Below are 20,288 nucleotides of genomic sequence, written 5' to 3' on the forward strand. Positions count from 1 at the left end.
GGCCATTCTATCTCTGCCTTACAGTAAGTGATTAAATCACACCCACTATTTTGTTCTCTTTACTGTTTGCTAGGTAATCCTGCTAATCCTCCTAATAGCTAATAATTCTGTATACTAAACTTTTCCCTATTTAAATTTTTTTCTCCTCCTGACTGGACCGAGATATATTTAGAGTAGTGAAAAATTTGAAATTTTGTAAATACCCACAGTGTTTTGTTTAAAAATATATAATACACCCACATAGTAATACTGCAGCCATGAAAAATGATATTTTACATGTATATTTTGCTACTGAAAGTTCATGATATAGTAAGTTAAAAAGCAGGATACAAAAGAATATAGTGAAATAGTATTTTTGTTTTTAAAATGAAGATATATTACATTTGTAGATTTTAAAAATTTAAAGAGAAAACTCAAGTTAATTGAGATATTTTCTTTAAAAAAATTTTTTTTTAACTACACAGTCTCAGTGATCTTTGTAAGAATTTTTTTCCTTAGCTTTGAGGTGCATTGGGAAGAACACCATGAACCTGAATCTTTCTACCCAAACGCAACATACCAGATGAAGGTATAATGCCAGTTGCAGCTTCATTTGTTGATGGTGTTTTTGTAAAAGACTTTTCCACATAAAGGCACATCCTCAGAATCACAAAGGTCTTCTTACCACAGATCACATTAAGATTTACTTATATATTTTTCTTAGTCTTTTAATGGAATTAAGCCATTACACCTAATTCTTTAATTCATCTGGAATTTATTTAAACTAATGGTATGAGGTAAGGACCCCTTAGTGACATTTTTTGACACTATGTACTTTGAAAACTATACAAACAACCTATTGTCTCTAGGGATCATTCCAAAGGACCATTTTATAGTGAAATCACTTATAATGAGGTACTTTTGGTTTTTAGTAACAACCTTTTGGATGGTCTCCAAGGCAAATCTATCATCAACCTAGTGCTGCTCTAGGGTGACCGACGTTATTGTAAAATTCCAAATGCATCCCAAGAATAATCTATGTACAGGACTGAGGGTCAGGTGTCAAAGTGAATTAAAAGGTAAAACAATTTCAAAAGAGAAAAGGAGGTTCCTCTAAAGTTTTCAATTAGGAAAAGAGCCACTAAGGTCTATGTTGCTTTATCTAGTAAAGACTTAGATTAATACTTCCAATATACTCTTTTCTTTCAACCTTGACTCATTGTCTCACTTAACTCCCTACAGGTTATTTCTCTGAAGAAAAACAAAAAGAGCTAAAAACTCTGCTTCACTCAAATCTTTCTTAGTAGAACTTAGCACCTCCTTGCTGTCATAATAAATTTTTGCTCCATAATCCAAACACACAGAAAAGTCCAGATAACCAAATGCAGCACACATAATAAAAATATAATGATGATCTGAGCTTCTCAAAGTCCTAAAGCATCATGTCTAAGTGGAAATTCTATGGCCAACTTTGGAGACAATGAGAAAAGCAAAATGCTGCTACTCGCAGAAATATAAACAATCAAGAACCAAGCAGTCAGGCAAAATCATGCATAACTACTACATACCATCACAGATCATTTGCAACGTACTGTACCCTATTAATCATTCTCCAATTTTATAATGGTTTCAGGATGATCATTGTGCTATGCAGAATGCCCCTCCTAAAAAACGTCCTTAGATAAATTTCTGGAACTTGTGAATTTGTGATCTCACATGGCAAAAGGTATTTTGCAGATGTGATTAAGGTTAAAAAATTTGAGATAGGAAAAAAAAATGAAATAGATACGATCCCACATGTCTGGATGATGCCCTCTGTAATCATATGAGTCCTTAAAAACAGAGAACCTTTCTCAGTTACAGTCAGACAGAAATATGAAGCAGGGTGAGACATGAAACTAGCCTTGAAAATTTTGAAGACGGGGACCAAGGGATGTGGATAGCTTGTAGAAGCTGGAAAGGGCAGGGGAATGATTTCTCCCCTAGAGCCTCCAGAAAGGAAACAAGCCCTCCCTTGATCTTAGCCCAGTGAGACCCATGTGAAACTTGTGATCTACAGTCAGACAATAAATTCAAACTTTAAGTCACTACACTTGTGGTTAAGTGATTACAGTAGCAAGAGAAAATGAACACACTTATTTTTAAAATTCCTTGTGAATAGTAAGATGTTGAGATACTTCCTATCTTTAACATTCAGAAAAATTATCTTCTAACTAGATATCATATAATTGTGGGAGGGCTAGTTGGTGGTGGCAGAACAAAGGTCAGCAGTTGTGCGGGGTAGGGAGAGGGACAGGAGTAAGAGTTAGAAGGAAGGGTCTCCCCGGTGGCGCAGCGGTTGAGCACTGGGTTGCGAAGCTGCCCACAGCCTCTGCAGCGCCGGTTCGATCCCTGGTCTCTGGAGGAGGGTCCCACATGGCCCGCAGACCTCTCCTGCCGCCCCTCCCTGGCCTCCAGAGGAGGGTCCCACATGGTCCGCAGACCACTCCTGCCGCCCGCTGCTCCCCTCAGCAGTGTAGTTCGGTCCTTCTGCCTGCTCTGCTCCCCGCTCTGGCTCTGGTAAGTTCTCTCACCCTCCCGTGCTTCTGACTACACCCAGTGCTTGTATAAATAAAAATAAATAAATCTTTAAAAAAAAAAAAAGTTAGAAGGAGACATGAAGAAAACTGGGAGTACTGATTATATTCATTATTTTGATTGTAGTGAAGGTTTTACAGGTATATATGTCAAAACCTACTGAGTCATACTTCAAGTATGTGTTATTTGTGATAATATCAACTATGCCTCAATAAACTTTTCTAAAAAGGAGAATTAGAAAGAATAACATCTTAATTTTTTTTTAAAGATTTATTTATTTTATTTATACAAGCACTGGGTACAGTCAGAGGCACGGGAGGGTGAGAGAATTCACCAGAGCCAGAGCGGAGAGTGTAACAGGCAGAATGAAGAAGTACACAGCTGAGGGGAGCAGTGGGTGGCAGAAGAGGTCTGCGCACATGCAGGACCCTCGCCTGGTGGCCGGGGATCGAACCGGTGCTGCAGAGGCTGCAGGCAGCTTTGCAACTCAGTGCTCAACCGCTGTGCCACTGGGGAGGTCCAAGATATCTTAATTTTGATATGAAAAAACTTCCATGACAGGGCCTCCCCGGTGGTGCAGCGGTTGAGTGCTGGGTTTCGAAGTTGCCCGCAGCCTCTGCAGCGGCAGTTCGATCCCCGGCTGCTCCCCGGCCACTGGAGGAGGGTCCCACATGGCACGCAGACCTCTCCTGCGGCCTCTCAGCAGTGTACTTCGGTCCTTCTGCCTGCTCTGCTCCCTGCTCTGACTCTGGTGAATTCTCTCACCCTCCTGTGCTTCTGACTGTACCCAGTGTTTGTATAAATAAATAAATAAATCTAAAAAAGGGAAAAAAAAAAACTTCCATGACACAGATTAAGTGAAAAAATAAAAAGTCATGGAATTACAAATAGATCCATTAACTATATGTATGTACATGAGTTAGAAAAAAGCCTGTGGAATTTTTTTTGCATAGAAAAACTGGGATATAGGCCAGAGATGGTGTGTGTGTGAGAGGATTCACCAGAGACAGAGTGGGGAGCAGAACAGGCAGAGCTATTGAAATACACTGTGAGGGGAGCTGCAGCCGAGACAGGAGAGGTCTGCTGTGCTATGTGGGTCACCTCCCTGGCTGGGAATCAAACTCAGGCCGTTGTGGTGATAGCACTGAGACTTAACCCCTAGGCCAACAGGGAGGCCCAACCTGCAGAATTATGTATTAACCTTTCACTGTTTGAGATTGGAGAAGCAATGTAAAGACCTTTTCATTTTACATATCCCTATATTGTTTGTACTTGGCATAACAATCACGTATTGTTTCTGAAATTTAAAAAATAGAAGTTAAAAAAATAACTGGTAGGTTTAAGATAAACTTAAAGGCAATAGCCAAATCTATTTATTTTATGTAAGAAAAAGGTGGAATTTTGCATTTAGAGAAAAGTAACCCCTGCCTCATATTTAGCTGGGTTTATTAGATGCAGACCTGTGTGTGCTCTTTCCCTAGAACAGAACCACAGCTTCCAGAAGCTACCCTCATGGGTGATAGCATTTGTCTACAAGTCAGGCATCCCAAGGTACAAAATTGTCAAGAGTTTTTAAAGACCAACAGTTTCTCCCTCCAATTTTCATTGGGTATAAGGAACATTCAAGGACACAGTGAGACTCTTGACAAGGTTTCTGAGACACACGCCTTGGGTATTCAGTACCTTGGATAATTCTCTGCTGCTGTTGTCGAATTTCATCAAAACCCAAGCCTCTGGTCTCTTCTGGCTCCTCGAAGAGCCAAGGGTTGGGTACTGCTCGCTTAGCTCCTCCAGTCATCAGGCTGGACCTAAAAACAAGATTGAATGTGTTACATAACTCAAAAAATATAGCTCTGCTGCAAATTACTCCCACGAGTCCAGAGGTGGCCAGCCTTGCATGCTTTGAATGCATTCAATCTGACCACAATTTACTGCATCTTTAGCTCATGCCAGCAACTGAGTTCAGTGCTGGAAGAGATATGAGAATGGATCAGGCACAGGCTGCTCCCCCAGAGAGTTACAGGCTGTTTAAGGGACTGTGGCAGCACATCACACTCTTACTAATCCTCCAAGATACATTTACGTCAAGAATCACAAATGACGGTCTTAAATTTCATAAACACAAGGCCAAATGAAAGCAGCCTTTTTATTAGGATAAAGTCTGTCTCACAGACTATGTGACACCAAAGCACAAATATTATTTCCTAAGAAGATACAATGACGTGACTGCAGATTAAAGCATTTAAAAATAACCATTTCTTTTATATATATATACACATATACATATTACATTTGTATACATATATAATTTCTTACTACACATACAGGGTTTAAAATTCAATTTTATAAATATAATGCAGCATCCTAACATAAAAAATTCTAAATTACCAATCTTTTTTTTAAAGATTTATTTATTTATTCATACAAGAACTGGGATACAGGCCAGAGGTGTGGGGGGCGAGAGGACTCATCAGAGACAGAGTGGGGAACAGAACAGCAGACTGACTGAAATACACTGCTGAGGGGAGCAGCAGGCAAGTCAGGAGAGGTGTGCTGTACCATGTGGGTAGCTCCCTGGCAGGGGACCGAACTCGTGCTGCAGTGGCTGCAGACAGCTTCATAGGCTGCGTCTTAACCCCTGGTGCTACCAGGAAGGTCCTAAATTACCAATCTTAATCTTTACTGCCTCTAGTAATCAACATGGGTCTTCTGTGTCAGATATATCATAGCCCAAGGAATAGGAAAAACACATTTTTGGTCTCGGGTCCCGTATTCGTAAGTATTTTTTCATCTTGAGTGTCTCCTCTTCTGTCCCCACTTACCCATTTGTCCAAATTGCAAGGACCATGCTGTTCAAGAAACCATCTCTGACCACTTCAATCCACATATGAAATTACCCACTTCAGATGAAAGTTCACAGGATTCAAGAAAATGACGATGACAACAAAGGTGATATACTAGTAGCCATAGTACCAATAATAGTTTACATGCATTTAGGTATATATGCTAGGTATGAGATGTGTGTGCTCCAGGCCATCTACACATTTACTGGCATCTCCATTACTTGTCATTTCTCTAGGCCTTTCCACAACTCTTGTATTGTCAAGAAATAACTGCTAGCCTACTGTTTAACCTTTCTTGTGGGTAAGCCTCCTGTCCTAGAGAGAAGGCAAGAACTGAAAACTCCCTTAACTGTACTACACACTGCCACCCAACGGAGTGAAGAGATGTCCACGTTAAGTTTGAACCGTGCCCCATTACCTACCAATAAGATTTGGACAGTAATATCTGCCTCAGAGGGCTGCTGGAGATTAAATAACTTGTTTATTCAAAAACATTTACTTAGTCCTTACATGTGATAGGCTTGTATGATCAGTGGGGATGAGGAAACAACAGACTACAGAAAAAACAGACCCAAATTTCTGCCCTTATAAAGCACAAAATCTTTTGTTATGGGTAGTCAGGGTGGTCCAGCGACAAGGGGTAGGGGCAAGAGAACAATGCATAACGTGTATTGTGCTTAATGCAGTGTTTGAAAGATACTCATTCTATTATGTTTCTGTTATCATTTTAAATTATCATGCCATACACATAGGAACACTGAGTATTTTTTTAATAAATGAATATAGTCATTTTATTTCTATTAATTCCATTTTTAGTTTAGCACTACTAAACCTATAGAAACAAGAAACAAAACTGAAAGACAGATTTTGATTCCTTACACTAAGATTTCCAGCATGGGGCTGATCTCTCTATTCAGCAGTACTAACACTCTAAACAAAAGAACAACTTACTTCTGCACACTATCAAAAAGGCAGATGTGTTTCTTTAAAGCCTTACTTTATTTGGTTGGCCCCAAGTATCTAAAATGTCAAGATTTTGGATTTATTCCCTAGAAAAAAATCACTCCATTTCACCTAGCTTTGAAGATGGGGGTGGGAGGGAGGAAGTAAGGAAGGAAATTTGCAATCACACCCTCTAACTCATAACATCTTGCAAGTGCGAGCTCTTGATCAAAATAGGAGCTGGGGGGTGTCGGGTATGGTCCACAGCAAAAGCAATTGCTCGAAAGCAGCACACAGGGTCAGAGGCACATAACACAAGCTTGACAGTGCATCTGTCACCGCCTCTAAGCAGTCATTCAAGTCAGCATATTGCACCTGAGTTGACAGTAAATATTGTTTCTCTAAAGTTACGGCGGGAATGCCCCTGGTAGCTCTTGCCACCCCGGGAGCATATATTTTCTAATTATTAAAGGGGAAAAAATGAAAGAAAATTGCTCTAGCAATCTCTAAAAACAGCAGATTAGAAGTACAGCCTTTAATTAATTTTAATTAGAATTAAATACCTACAGATGTATTTAAACACCTATTAGAGAATAAAAGTACCACACGGACAGAATCTCGTATTAATATAAAATGCACATCCACCACCAGACATACAAGAAAGACTTTCCGGGTCTGAACCCAGACCAGTAGCAGCCCTAAGCACTGGAAGTTATTTTGGTCTTGCCTCTCACACAGTTCAACATAAAAGCAATTGCAAACTACAGTACAGTTTGCCAAAGGAAAAAACTATTCCTTCTGGGTTATCAGATTCCATAATTTTGGTTCAATTCTTCAAGACTAAGGGATCTCTCTCTCTCTCTCTCTCTCTCTCTCTCTCTCTCTCTCTCTCTCTCCCTCTCTCCACTCCCCCCACCTCCCACCCTTTTGGGGGTCTATATTTTGCCAAAGCCTCAAACCCACTGGGAAATCCAGCAATGCACATGCCGTGGCTGCTAAGAGCAGGTCAGACAGCTGGCATCACTTGTGTGCACAAGACTTGATTTCTTCTCATTGGGTTTTAAGTTTGACTTAATATCTGGAGTGATGGCTCATCTTACTCCATACTCTCCTAAGTCAAAAAAGGAAAATATGAAAGAATTTAAGACATAATTCTTGCTTTCAAGGAGTTTACAATCCAACTGAAAAGAGAAACTAACCACACCTGATAGAATTACTGACTAAAATGAGCTTTGTACCCCTGGGCAATTGCAATACCTGCTTCAGCCCTGGCTTTTCACCCATAAAACAAACTAAATAGGGCAGTGGTTTTCAACCTTTATTCTGGCCCAACATTGAGGAATATGACACCCTCAATAGTGGGGTGGAGAAGCAAAGGTAGGGAGATTCATCTTGGTGGGAAGAGGCAGGTATTTTTTCTAATCATGTAAAAGGTGGCTATCATTAGAAATCACTTAATTAGATGATCTATAAAATTCTTATAGCTGTAATTAAAAAATCATCTCATTAAGTACTAAATTGCCTAAGTAAGAACAGAGGGAAAAAACTTGCCCCACAAAACCCAGTCTCCTCTCCCCCCACCTCTGAGTTTTCCCAATTTCAGCTCAAGACTACCACTCAACATTGGCTCAGGCTAAAAACCTTGGAATCAACTTTGACTCCTTCATACTACACAGCATCTAGCTCATTAGCAAATCCTTCAAAACACATCTAAAACCTGATCACTTCTCTAACTCAACGGCTTTTTTTTTTTTTTTTTTTTTTTTTTATAGAGGCATGTTTTATTTATTTTGTTTTGTTCGTTTGTTTGTTTTGTTTATACATGCACTGGGTACAGTCAGAAGTGCGGGAGGGCGAGAGAATTCACCAGAGCCAGAGCGGGGAGCAGAGCAGGCAGAAGGAACGAAGTACACTGCTGAGGGGAGCAGCGGGCGGCAGGAGAGGTCTGCGCGCCATGTGGGACCCTCCTCCGGTGGCCGGGGAGCAGCCGGGGATCGAACCGGCACCGCAGAGGCCGCGGGCAGCTTCGCAACCCAACGCTCAACCGCTGCGCCATCGGGGAGGCCCTAACTCAACGGCTTTTGCCCTGTGCTTCATCCTGTCTCCTGTTTCCACTCCTTCCCTCTACAATCTATTTCCCATAAAGCTACCAGAACAATCATTGGAAAAATAAACCTGCTTTCTCTACTCAAAATTTCTCTGAGTCTTCCCATCACCCTTGGCACAAAATACATCTGTACCACAGTATTCAAGCCACACCAGCCTTCTTGCTATTTCTAGATTATAGGAAGCACATTCCCACCTCAGGGCCTTTGCACCTGCAGTCTTTCCCCACCTTCAAATCTCCCCCCAACTCACCACACTCTCCTATGGCTAAGGCGCTCCTCCCCAAGATGGTCATGTGTCATAGCCTCTTACTTCATTCTACTCTGCTCCCATGTCATCCTTTTAAAAAAGTTTCCCTTGCTGTTCTACATAAAATAGTACCCTTCCCTGTATCTCCTCAACCCTCTGTTCCTTACCCTGTCTTATTTTTCTTTATAGCAGTTATCAATTATTATATATACATAATATACACACATATAAATATAAATTCTTGCAGCCACATACTTAGTAGCAGAGCCTGAGGTTCAATACTCCCCCCTTTCTACCATCTCAGGGAAAGTTTCATAAGGGTAAGGAGACACAGACAGGTAAGGTTTAGATATGTGAGGGAGAGCAAGAAAGGGCCTCCAGGGCAGGGAACTCGTGCCATCAACAGGCATGGGGTAAGAGTGGAGAGGGGGTGAAATGTGGGGGTTGGATCTAGTAGAATCAATCCAAGGTAGGTAGCCACAAGGAGACTTGTAATTTCAACTTTCCAAGAGCTGCTCCCCTTCCTACAAAGCCTCCAGCAATGACGCTCTTTCCCATCACAGGTAACCTCCTTGAAGAAAGAACCATGCTCACCAGCTCGACTACCTGACCGTCCCCATTCACTCTTCAACCCACTGGGATCCAACTTGTGCCTCATCCCTTCACTAAAACTCTTCTCATCCCTTGCCTCCTTCCTGCCAGAATCTCTTTTCAGCTTCCACCCTGCACCTCTCCATGACCCCCTCTGCCACAGTTGACCTTATTCCCCCTAGCCACAAACCTGTTCCTCCCTTGGCTTCCTCCACACTGCTCTCCCACTGACAGCTCCTTGTTTGTAGGCTCTTCCTCCATCCGCCCCTTAAATATTAGTGTTCCTCGGGAATTCTAGTTAGTTCTTCTCTCCTCACTGTACTTTCTCTGGGCAATGCTATTTATTCCAGTGCCTTAAGGCTAGATGAATAGAAGCTAGTAGTGCTGAAGTGCTTTTTAGGTCCCAAAATAGGGTTCAATCCTCGGCACTTTCTACACACAAAATAGGACAGTCTCCTGAGTCATTGTGATGGTGGATTCTTAACTTGATGCGGGAGAGAAGCCTGGCCCTGCCCTGGCAGGGCGACATCAGAATGCATGTGTGTGGAGAATAATGGCAAAGTAAAAAAAAAAAAAAAACCCATAGATCAAAATCCAGTTGAAGCATGTCCTCCTGCCCCTCATACCAAAATCACCATGGAAAAATCACTATGCTAAAGACATTCAAATTTCTATTTATCCATATTATTTTCCTAAAGGCTCTATAGCTATACCTACAGCTTTTCATCTAGGAACCATCTGGATATTCCCTTTCAAATTCAGTCTACCCGACATCAAACTCTGACTTTCACCCCACCCTAAGCTCACTCTTCTCCTGTGCTCTGTTTTGGTTAGCAATATCACTGCATCCCCAAGTCATCCAAGCCTTTTTTCTGCTGCCACCCCCACCCCGGTTTTTTCTCCCCATCTCCCACATCTCATCAATTACCAAGGCCTCCCTTGGAAGGTGGTTCTCAAGTCCGTGCTCATTTCCATTCCCGCTGGCACTACCTTGGCGCAGGCCCTCATAATCTCTCATGTAGAACATGGCCAAAGTCTTCTGGCTGCCCTCCTCGCTCCCAGTCTCCATCCCTCAAATCATCTCACACCCTGCTGCCCTGCCAGAACCATCTTTCTAAAATGGAGATCTCACCTCCTTATTTCCCTTCTAAAAACCTTCCGCCACTCCCCCAGAAGCTCCAGGTCAAGTTTAAGCTTTACAATATGGCCCCATTGATCTCTGCAAAGTCATCTCCCAACACCCCCTTCCTACCCTACTCTTTCTTCAGGCCTGCAGACTGCTCACCACTTCTCAGACAAAGGCACAAACTTTCACACTCTCATGTTTTTGTATGAGTCTGGAGGGCCCCCCACCCCCACCTCTTTGTCCATCTGGCAAAATTCTATTCATCCCCTAAGGCTCAACTCAAATGTCACTTCTGCTGTTTAGTCTTTCCCGATCCCCGTCCCCACCCCCTTCCCCTGAATCCATCACTCCCTGGTGCTCCCATGGCACTTTGTTCCAAACCTCTAACGTGGCATTTATCAAGCAGGATTGTAGTTAGTTATTTACTCATCTGTCTCCCTTCTTAAATTATGAGCTCTGTGAGGAAAGAGGCCACATGACAGTCGTGTTTATATCCCTAGTACCAAAAAAACATTGCTTTAGAGTATGCTGGAGAATAAGCATTCAGTAAATGTTTATGACATAGAACTAGGAAAACCACTGAGCTTTTTAAGCAAAGAGAGAGAGATGAAATGTGAGGGGTATTTAACATCTTTATCTTGAGAGATTAGGGGGAAAAGGCAAGCAAAACAGAACTTAATTAACTGCTACCTGCCTTCAAGACTTTAACAGCAAAGACTGATGTTGCCCAAGCAGATGGAGAGAATATTACTTGAAAGGGAATTGTGTCCCTGAAACACCTTGTGGCTCAACCCGCTTCTGGAAAAATGACAATGAAGGAGGAGATTCAGTTTTGTTTTGTTTTTTAAGTGAATCAGTAACTTTTATCCATATTCTTTCAAGATGGAACTTATCAAATAAATGCTACATTAGTAATTAGGTTAGGTATCTGTCTTATAAAGATCATAGAAAAGTTCCATAGCCACTTCTAAAGATGTAAAACTATTCCACTTCCTCCTCCCTCCAAAGCAAATGGTGTACATTATTAAATTATGATAAAATCGGAGAGGGCCACAGATAATTCAGGTTTTTCTGCTGACAAGTGAAGTTGAAGCTTGTTAGAGTTCATAAGGAGGGTGTTCTTATCAACTGAGTACAGAATTGAAAAGGCAGTGAATTCCAAGAAGTAGCTTTCTTTAGCTTTTCTTAGCATTTCAAAAAGATGTCAAAGGAACTATATAAAATATTTGCTCTGTCTGAAAAAATATCAGTGTTTGAATACCACAAACCACAGGGAGGTTTGCATTAGTTAGGACTAGCGAAGATTTTTCTAGTGCGTCAGTAAATTGAATTGAGTGTGCAAGGCTTTGTCATTACGTTTGCCAGTAGATGTGAAAATGCAACTAAGGGATGAAAAGAGGATTCCCTTTTCAGAGCTTTTTTGGTAGTTTCTTTCCATGAAAATAAAGATACACAAAGGTTCAAATTTCAATCAGAAATAGATCCTTTGGCATAAACTTGTCAGAGACAAAGTCTGGTGGCAACATGCAGATGGGAGGACACTGAGGCAGGGCTGCGGTCAGGGAGCAGGGCCAAGGGTAGTATAACTTAGGAGATGACAAGGGGGGACCACCAAGAAAGGGGCAATGAACATAGTGACTGAAAGGAAAACTCCGTAAGTGCTGGTGAACAGAATGGATAGAAGGGATAAAGTTTTCCAAACTGAGGTGACCAGGGGAACTGACAAACTTAAGGGCACTTTTTCATTTCCTTTCAGCAGTTTCTCAAACTTCAACACAGTTCCTAATATCAACCCCAAAGTCAAACTTTTCCTTCAAGATCATGATCTACTGGGATCTATGCACTCTCGTGACCACATCGACCAGACTGCTGACTTCTCTAAGTCCAGTATTCTATCTTATTCTTTTGTTGTGTTGTGTCCGCCTATCCATCAATCCACCTCTCCTATCATCCAAATATTTACTGGTACCTTCTACGTGCCAGACGCTAATCTAGAGGCTTAGAAGTGAATAAGAGAGACAAATACCTCACCTCAGGAAGCTGATACTCTGGACAATAAATGCTAACACTGTGCCTTCTACAAAGTAAATACTCAAATTATTTTTATTGTCAAGTTAAACAAATACTCTTTATTGAGTGTTAGTCCCGGACAAAAGAATTCAAACAAGGAAAATAACTTATGTTCATATCATTCAAGGAAAATCTCATCTTTATTTACTGCAATCAAATATTTTAAACTTAAAACAATCCAATTCCCCCACTAGTTATTGCTGACCAAATTTACCAATAAGAAATTTTAAAGTTGAATTAAAAACCTGAGAAAAACAGAGGTGCGGTGTGGAAAAAAGTCATCAAAAATCATTATTTTTACTTCCAACCTCAATCTCAGCATGATACTCTTCAGTCATAAGGACAATGTGAAAATCAGGCAAACAAAACAAATGGCACAATTGTTTACCTTAAGTGTGTGGCCATCCCAGTGCCTGGAAAGTAGAAGAGGGGCAAAAGGTGCCACAAAAAGAAGAGAATTCTAAGTGAGCTGTGAATTGGTTGCGCTGACAAATTTATGGTGACTGAGCGCCATCTGCTGGTTAACAGCTGAAGTTCAACTACCAAAAAAAAAAAGGTCAAGCCATCAATGACCATCTAGCTGTAGGTGACTCCTTGATTACCTAATCAATCTTGAAAAGCAGTTTAGGAACAGAATGAATGTCAACAATATACTTACATATTATAGGGCTCTTCTGTTCCCAGAGCTTGCTTTTTGATGCTATTTTTAGTAACAGCTCTCCATCTTTCATGCTGTTCTTCACCACAAGTTAAATGACAAATCCAATGAGAGCCCCAAGGAGGCTAAGAATCCACATGCAAGTTTCCACCTTTGTCTCAACTCTCCTCTTTTTCTCCTTAGTGTATTTTTTTCCACTCACTCATTTAATAAAGATAAAATGTACTAGTATAGAGGCAAGTCTAGTGAAATGAAATTACTGGCAGCAGTGCCACCTACAGTAATAGAAACTGATACAGTAAAATCCAAACTGCGTTATTAAAAAAATGTTTAAGGTTATCAGTGACTAATTCATACACATTCAGGGCACACAAAACCAAAGACCACCTATAAAATCATCATTTCCACCACTGCTTTTAATTATATCAATTAATCTAATTCATACCTGAAAGCTCAAATTATTGAGACGGGCATCCATGCTTTTAACTATGGCATCCTTTCCCTTTGGGGCAGAGCCCAGGAATCTATAAACTCCCTCAGGTGATCTTTATGCAACCAGCTGGGCACTGATCTATAGATTGTTATGGAAATTAATGGTCCAGAAAGAATAAGATTTGAAAAAGTACCAGAGGGGAAAACACACATTGTACAAATTCTACCATTCTACAAAGACTATCTCATTTCTTCTACAATATTCTCAACCTCCTCCACCTCATGTGATCTCTCCTTTCCTAGGCTCCTAGACCATTTACAGACCATGCCACACAATTTAGCACTTAATTATCATGTATTGTTCGCTAATCATTTTGAGCAGGATAGAAAGATTTCTCTCCATGGCATGCCACTTCCGATTCCTTTGTTCAGACAGTAAGCGTTCAATAGTGTTTATAAAGCACTCTATAAAGGCACATATATATCTTCGCTTATTTGAACTTTGTGATATTTTGAGAATGATTATCATTAGTTTACAGAAAAAGAGACAGTCAAAATTGAAACCCAACTTTCTAATACTAAATCCACTGTTCCTTCCATTGAATCACACATGCTAAGTTAGAATGGACAGAGGAATCGCTTCTAGGCCTTTTGGCTAAGATCAAGCATAGAATGGATGGAGGTAGATAATATTATGTACTGGGTGCAATGAACAGTAAGAAGGCAAAGTATACTCAAAGCTAGCTAGAAATGAACTGGGAGTCCCAAGAAGAAATGGTGGCAGACAGCAAAGCCAAGCAAGAAGGCCTGAGACTAAACCCACAGCAAGGAACAAGACTAGTTCTCTCTGCCTTGTACTTACCTCGAGTACAAACCCTCCTCTAAGAACCGGTTTTCTCATCTGGAGACCAAAAATTAATCCCTTCTCTGCTTACCTTTGAAGATTATGAGGGCCAAAAAAAATAATATATATGAAAGTGTTTGGTAAATAGAGATGAAAGGGAGAAATAGAAAACATTTCTTTTTAATAAACAGAACACTTTTTTCAGTTTTTAAACACTTCAGTTATAAAAAGCATAATTTGGAAGATATTAGATTGGCTTTTTAGGGCCTCCCTGGTGGCGCAGGTGGTTGAGTGCCGCAATGTGAAGCTGTTTGCAGCCTCCGCAGTGTGTTCGATCCCGGCCAGCCGGTGAGAATCCCACATGGCGCAGCAGACCTCTCCTGTCTCGCCTGCTGCTCCCCTCAGCAGTGTATTTCTTCAGTCTGCCTGTTCTGTTCCCTGCTCTGTCTCTGGTGAATCCTCTCACCCTCCCATGCATCTGGCCTGTACCCAGGTTCTTCTATAAATAAATAAAATCTTTTTTAAAAATTAAAAAAAAATTGGCTTTTTAAAAAATGAACATAACTATCTTAGAGTGTGTATAGATAACTTCCTCTTCCTGCTCATTCATAGACTGGAACTTTTCTCTTTTTTCAATTCCCCAGTGATTTTTATAACTGAAATTAATGCGTGTGGAAGTAGGGAATCTTTCTCTTCCCCCTATCAAAAGTCACCATGTTATTGGTAGTTAAAGACTACAAACAAGAAACTACTTTACACCCATGAGATCAGAAACCAACAAATTCTATAACACTGCTGACAGATGAGGTGTAGGAAAATGGGTTCTCACATATATTGGCGACAGTGGAAAGCAGTTTTTAAGAGACATGGCATTACCTGTTAAATTTTCAATGCCCGTGTCTTCTGTCCCAGTAACCCCACTTTGGGAATTCTGCCCTACAGAAATAGAGGTCACATTCACTATGGATATTCACTACAGCAGTAAAGGGAAAAAGCTAAGCTATACAACCCAATAGCCATCAAATGGGGGGCAGCTAGATGAATGACTGGTATTCACTGCGAGGAAATGTAACCATTGTCAGAAGGAATATCTGAACTAGAATGTCAGATCTACTGATTTGCCCAACTTCAAAAGAAAAAAACTCAATAATATGTATAGTGCAATTCCATTTTACAAAAAAAAAGAGGGGGGGAGGGAAACTCATTTATGTAAATATTTGCAAGTATTTGTATCGGCATAGACAGATGTGGGGAAGGAAACCCTCCAAATAGTTAACACTGACTAGTTAGGAGAATGCACTTGAGGGAAGGACAGAATATTAACTTTTGGGTTGTACCTCAGAATAGCCTGAGTTGTTAAAATGAGTGTGTATCATGTTGATAATTTGCCTAAAATCCAATTTAAACTGAGGAGGAGGGAGGGTAATAAGGGAAGATAATAAGGGAAAATAAAGAGAAAAAGGGGGAACAAAGACCTACAAAAGTAAAGGCTAACTTAAGAAAATACTATTTACAGCAACGATCTTCTTTTAAAATTTAAGAATGGGGGGGAAAAATCAAGAAATATTAAAATCAAACTTTTTACCCCCAGGGGAAAAAGGTGTGGAAAGGAAAGATCTGAGAGGGAAAGGTAAGGAAGATGAAAGAAGCCAGAATGAACAGACTGGGGGTGGGGCAGGGCTACATCCTCATTAAGGAGGAAGTTAAAGGTGACCAGCAGGGTTGCAGTTACACAGAGGAAATGAGAAGATTTAAAAGAAAACTGAAAGATGAGATAGTTCCTTTTTCTATAAATTTAAGCAGGACAAGCAATCTTAACATTTTCTCCTCACTTTCAAGGGAGACAAACCTTAACTTTTCAAAATCTAGAGAATGGGGAGGTCCGAGTAAGTCTCCCAGGTTCTACTGACTTACATCTCCATCTTGTGGTCTGTTGAGTACATAGCTGTGTGTGTGTCTGTGCATATTATGGTAAGTGTGTATACACACTCACACAAAATATGTCGTCATAGACATAAGTATACTGATAAGTACATGTATTATATTTATGTGATGTTAAATTCTTATATAAAGCAAATATACATGTATATATATATAAATGCAAGTGTGTATAAATTTATATTTATATACAGACATATGTATATGTGTAATACAGCCGGTGCTGGCCTCCCATAGTTTTGTTGTAACATGGATGGCCTATGTTTAAACAAGTGACATTATTTGGGGACCTGCTCTTATATGTTGTTCCACTTAAAGCTGCAATTTCTAAGAACCTATCTATGACAATGAGCAAGAACTTACTGTACATGTATGTATTATATAAAAATGTATGTATGTACTTACATATTTTTAAATCTAAGTAGGGCATATGAACTAAAAATCTTAAGTGTACAGCTCCAAGATAATTCACAAAGTGAACAGCCCCAGCTGACCACTACACAAGACAAGGAACAAAGCATTAGCAGAACTCCAGGCCCCTTTGTGGCCCCTCTAGTCACTGCTTAACCCAGAGGGAACCACTGTTGTGATTTACTTACCCCAGAGGGAACCACTTTTGTGATTTATAATACTATAAATAAGTTTTGCTTTTATTGGAATGGAATCTTATAATATGCCTTATGTCTGGCTTATTTCACAAATTATGTTCATGAAATTCATCCAGTGTGTGTAGGTGTAGATGGTCTTTAGTCATTTGTTGTGCAATATTGTATGAAAATGTCATGAAGCATTTATTCACTATAGCTTATCATTTGCTTCCAGGTGGCACTCTTGAGAATAATGCTGCTACAAACAGTTTTGTACATGTCTCCTGTGCAGTTTAGTTTTAAGAGATACAGTCAAGTAGTTTTCCAATGTGGTTGTACAAGTGATAGTCCCACCTGTAGATTATGAGAATTCCAGTCGCTCCACATCCTGGCAGCACTTGACATGTCTGTCATTTTAATTGCAGTCATTCTGGTAGGTATAATGGTATGACATCATGGTATTAGTTTGCAATTTCCTGATGCCTCATGAAGTTGAGCAACTTTCCATATGTTCATCAGTCATTGGATATCCTCTTTTGTGATATCTAAGTTCAAGACTTTTGCCTATTTTCTCTTTGTTTTGGACAAATTGCCTGCCTTTTCCTTGGTTTATAGGGATTCTATATATATTCTGAATACGACTTCTGTGTTATAAATACAGATTCTTATTCTCTGAATTTCCTTTCACTTTCTTTGTGGTATCTTTTAATTAACAGAACTTCAACTTTATTTAATCTAACTTACCCTGTGTTTCTTTCATATTTAGTGGTTTTGTGTTCAGTTTAAGAAATATTTGCCTATTCCAAGATGACAAAGGTATTCTATGTTTTCTTCTGGAAACTTTCTTGGTTTACCTTTCACATTAAGTTCTACAATCTTTTTGGAATTGATCTTTACAGGGGTTGACAGCAGAGGCTAAGACTCATTTTTTCCTATATAGATACCCAGTTGACCTAGTGCTAATTATTGAAGAGATGGTCTTTTCTCCACTGTGCTGCAATATCACCTTCATCATAGATAAAGTGACAACCTCTACGCTAGACTGTTTCCAGATTCCTCAAGGCTTTTTGTTCTTCAAAATTGCCTTGGTTCTTCGCACGGCCACACAAACCTCAGAATCAGCTTAAGTGACAAAACACCAGTTAAGGACTCTAAATTGATTTGCTCTGATTCTACAAAATCAATTTTGAGGGAACTGATATCTTTACAATATTGAGTCTCCCAATCTCTGAATGTGCTATATCCATTTACTAAGTTTTCCTTAATTTCTCTAAAGAATATTTATAATTTTGATTGTACAGATCTCAAATCTGTTATTTATTCATACACGTTTCATGTTTTTAAATGCTATTTGGTAACATTTTTGTTTTCCATTGAACATTCATTGTTGTCCAGTTTTCAAATCTTTCTAAAGAGAGAAGCTACCAGGTTGCTGCTGCTAACCTATTTGTGGACAGACTCTGCTTTACTCCATTCCACAGTAATAACTTTGTGCCTTTGCTGACTTGATCAACAACGTAGGACTGCAACACTGATGTTTTTTTAGACCTCAAGACCTCTGGGTACACTTGCTTGATCAATCATCTAAAGAGATAATCTTTTTTTTCAATTAGTCTCTCCTGGAAAGGAAGCTTCCTTTCCTATCCATAGAGAAAAACATCTGGACTAAATGACTACGGAGATCCCTTCAAGTGATCACCAGTCTCATGAGGAAACACATGACCACAAAACTTCAAATAGCTACTCTGCCAAATTCTGAGGCAGTTTTAAGATATCGAAGAGTACTGCTTTAAACATTTCACTTTATAATCTCTAAGAAACTGTTAGCAAAAAAGACAGTGCACACTAAAGAGGGCATATTATACCTTAATTCATGTTAAAAAATAAAAAAGGCGAGAGGGAGATTAGAGATGTGTGGATGGTGGTTATCTTGGCATATGTGCACAATCTCTCTGGAAGGATACATTTTAAAGCAGTTAAAAATGTCTGTCTCTGGGTAAGAAAGAGGAAACTGAACATCAGAAGTGAGAGGGACCTTCAATTTTCACTGCTTACTCCTTTGTACACTTTGGATTTTTACCACTTGATACAGCACTTTAAAATTATTTTACAGTTGTAAAAATTCCTTAAAAGTAAATATGCCATTCTATTAATTCCCATAAACTACTGGGAGATCCCAAGGTATCAATATTTTGTCCTAACATTGTCAACTAAACTGTCCCTTTCACAAAAGGAGTCACAAAAAAAAAAAAAAAATGCCTGGACATAAAGGGTGCAATACCTGCTCTGCCCAAAAAAACATGGCTGCCATACACACTGCACGAATGGTTTCAATTGCAGCCAATTCAGGAAAATGAATGTGTGACATATATTCCAGATTTTTCGGTCCCTATTTCAGATATTTCCTGTTGCCATACTAATTATCCATCCCTGCACCAAATAATCTATTACATTTCTCCACAATACGTAGACATCAGAAGTTATTACCTCCCAAATTGGAATTAAACAATAATTAACGTAAAATGCACAAGATCACCTGCTACAGAAGCAGCTCTTAAAAGTATATGGATGGATCATTGTTCAAACTGGGTTGCACCTCAAAAGCACTTCTGCAACTTTTTTAGGAAGACAGAAGTGTTGGAGAAGTGTGGAGAGAAGAGAACCTTTATACACTATTGGTGGGAGACTAAATTGGTGAAGCCATTATGGTAAGCATTATGGGGATTCCTCAAAAAATGAAAAATGGAAATTCTAAAAAAAAAAAAAAAGTGAATTGGAAGTTTAAAAGTGATTATCTAGGCTCCACTTGAGCCTACATCAAATAACCCAGTGAGCTACCACTTCTCTGGGATTTTAGGAACTGGAGAGGTAACAGGAGATGAGGTTCTTACTGAGGGTACAGAAGTGAAGTACCTGTCTCTAGTGTCAGAAGAAACTTCAGATGGAAAGAGCTCTTGCTGCTAAGGGAGTGGCAGCCACTACAGTTTGCTTTCCCAACATCCTGACATCTCTTCTCCATTTCTTTTAGAACTTCAATTTGGTTCCAGGTTCCATGCTCAGGGAGTAAGACCCCATTCTGCATTTTTGCCCAGGGATATCTCTATCCTGAATAAACCAAGTCAATCATGACAACTCCATACCCACATGGTTTTGGTAGAACATGGCATAAAATACAGGTCTAGTCTATTTCTATTTTTGAGCTACAAAGTATAAAAGAAAATACAAACTAAGCAATATAACTAAAAAAATACAAGAGACTCTAAAGAAAAACACTAAAAACAGAATTAAGGAAGTGACTATAATATTAATGGCAGATGTCAGATAAGCAACTTTCATAAAGACAACT

The 20,288-nt window shown here is 39.7% G+C and overlaps 1 protein-coding gene across 2 annotated transcripts in view; it reads right to left on the reverse strand.

Annotated features, from left to right (window-relative positions):
• Window positions 1-20,288, reverse strand: part of STX8 (syntaxin 8) — a 235,922-nt gene that overhangs the window by 177,867 nt on the left and 37,767 nt on the right. For both annotated transcript variants that reach the window (XM_037495210.2, XM_037495211.2), the window contains exon 5: window positions 4,240-4,364. In XM_037495210.2, the coding sequence (XP_037351107.1) occupies window positions 4,240-4,364 (125 nt within the window). The remainder of the gene's footprint in view (window positions 1-4,239; window positions 4,365-20,288) is intronic.

The sequence above is a fragment of the Talpa occidentalis genome, unplaced genomic scaffold (assembly GCF_014898055.3).
Source record: "Talpa occidentalis isolate TD23 unplaced genomic scaffold, MPIMG_talOcc4v2.1 talOcc4.7, whole genome shotgun sequence".
NCBI classification, from domain to species: Eukaryota; Metazoa; Chordata; class Mammalia; order Eulipotyphla; family Talpidae; genus Talpa; species Talpa occidentalis.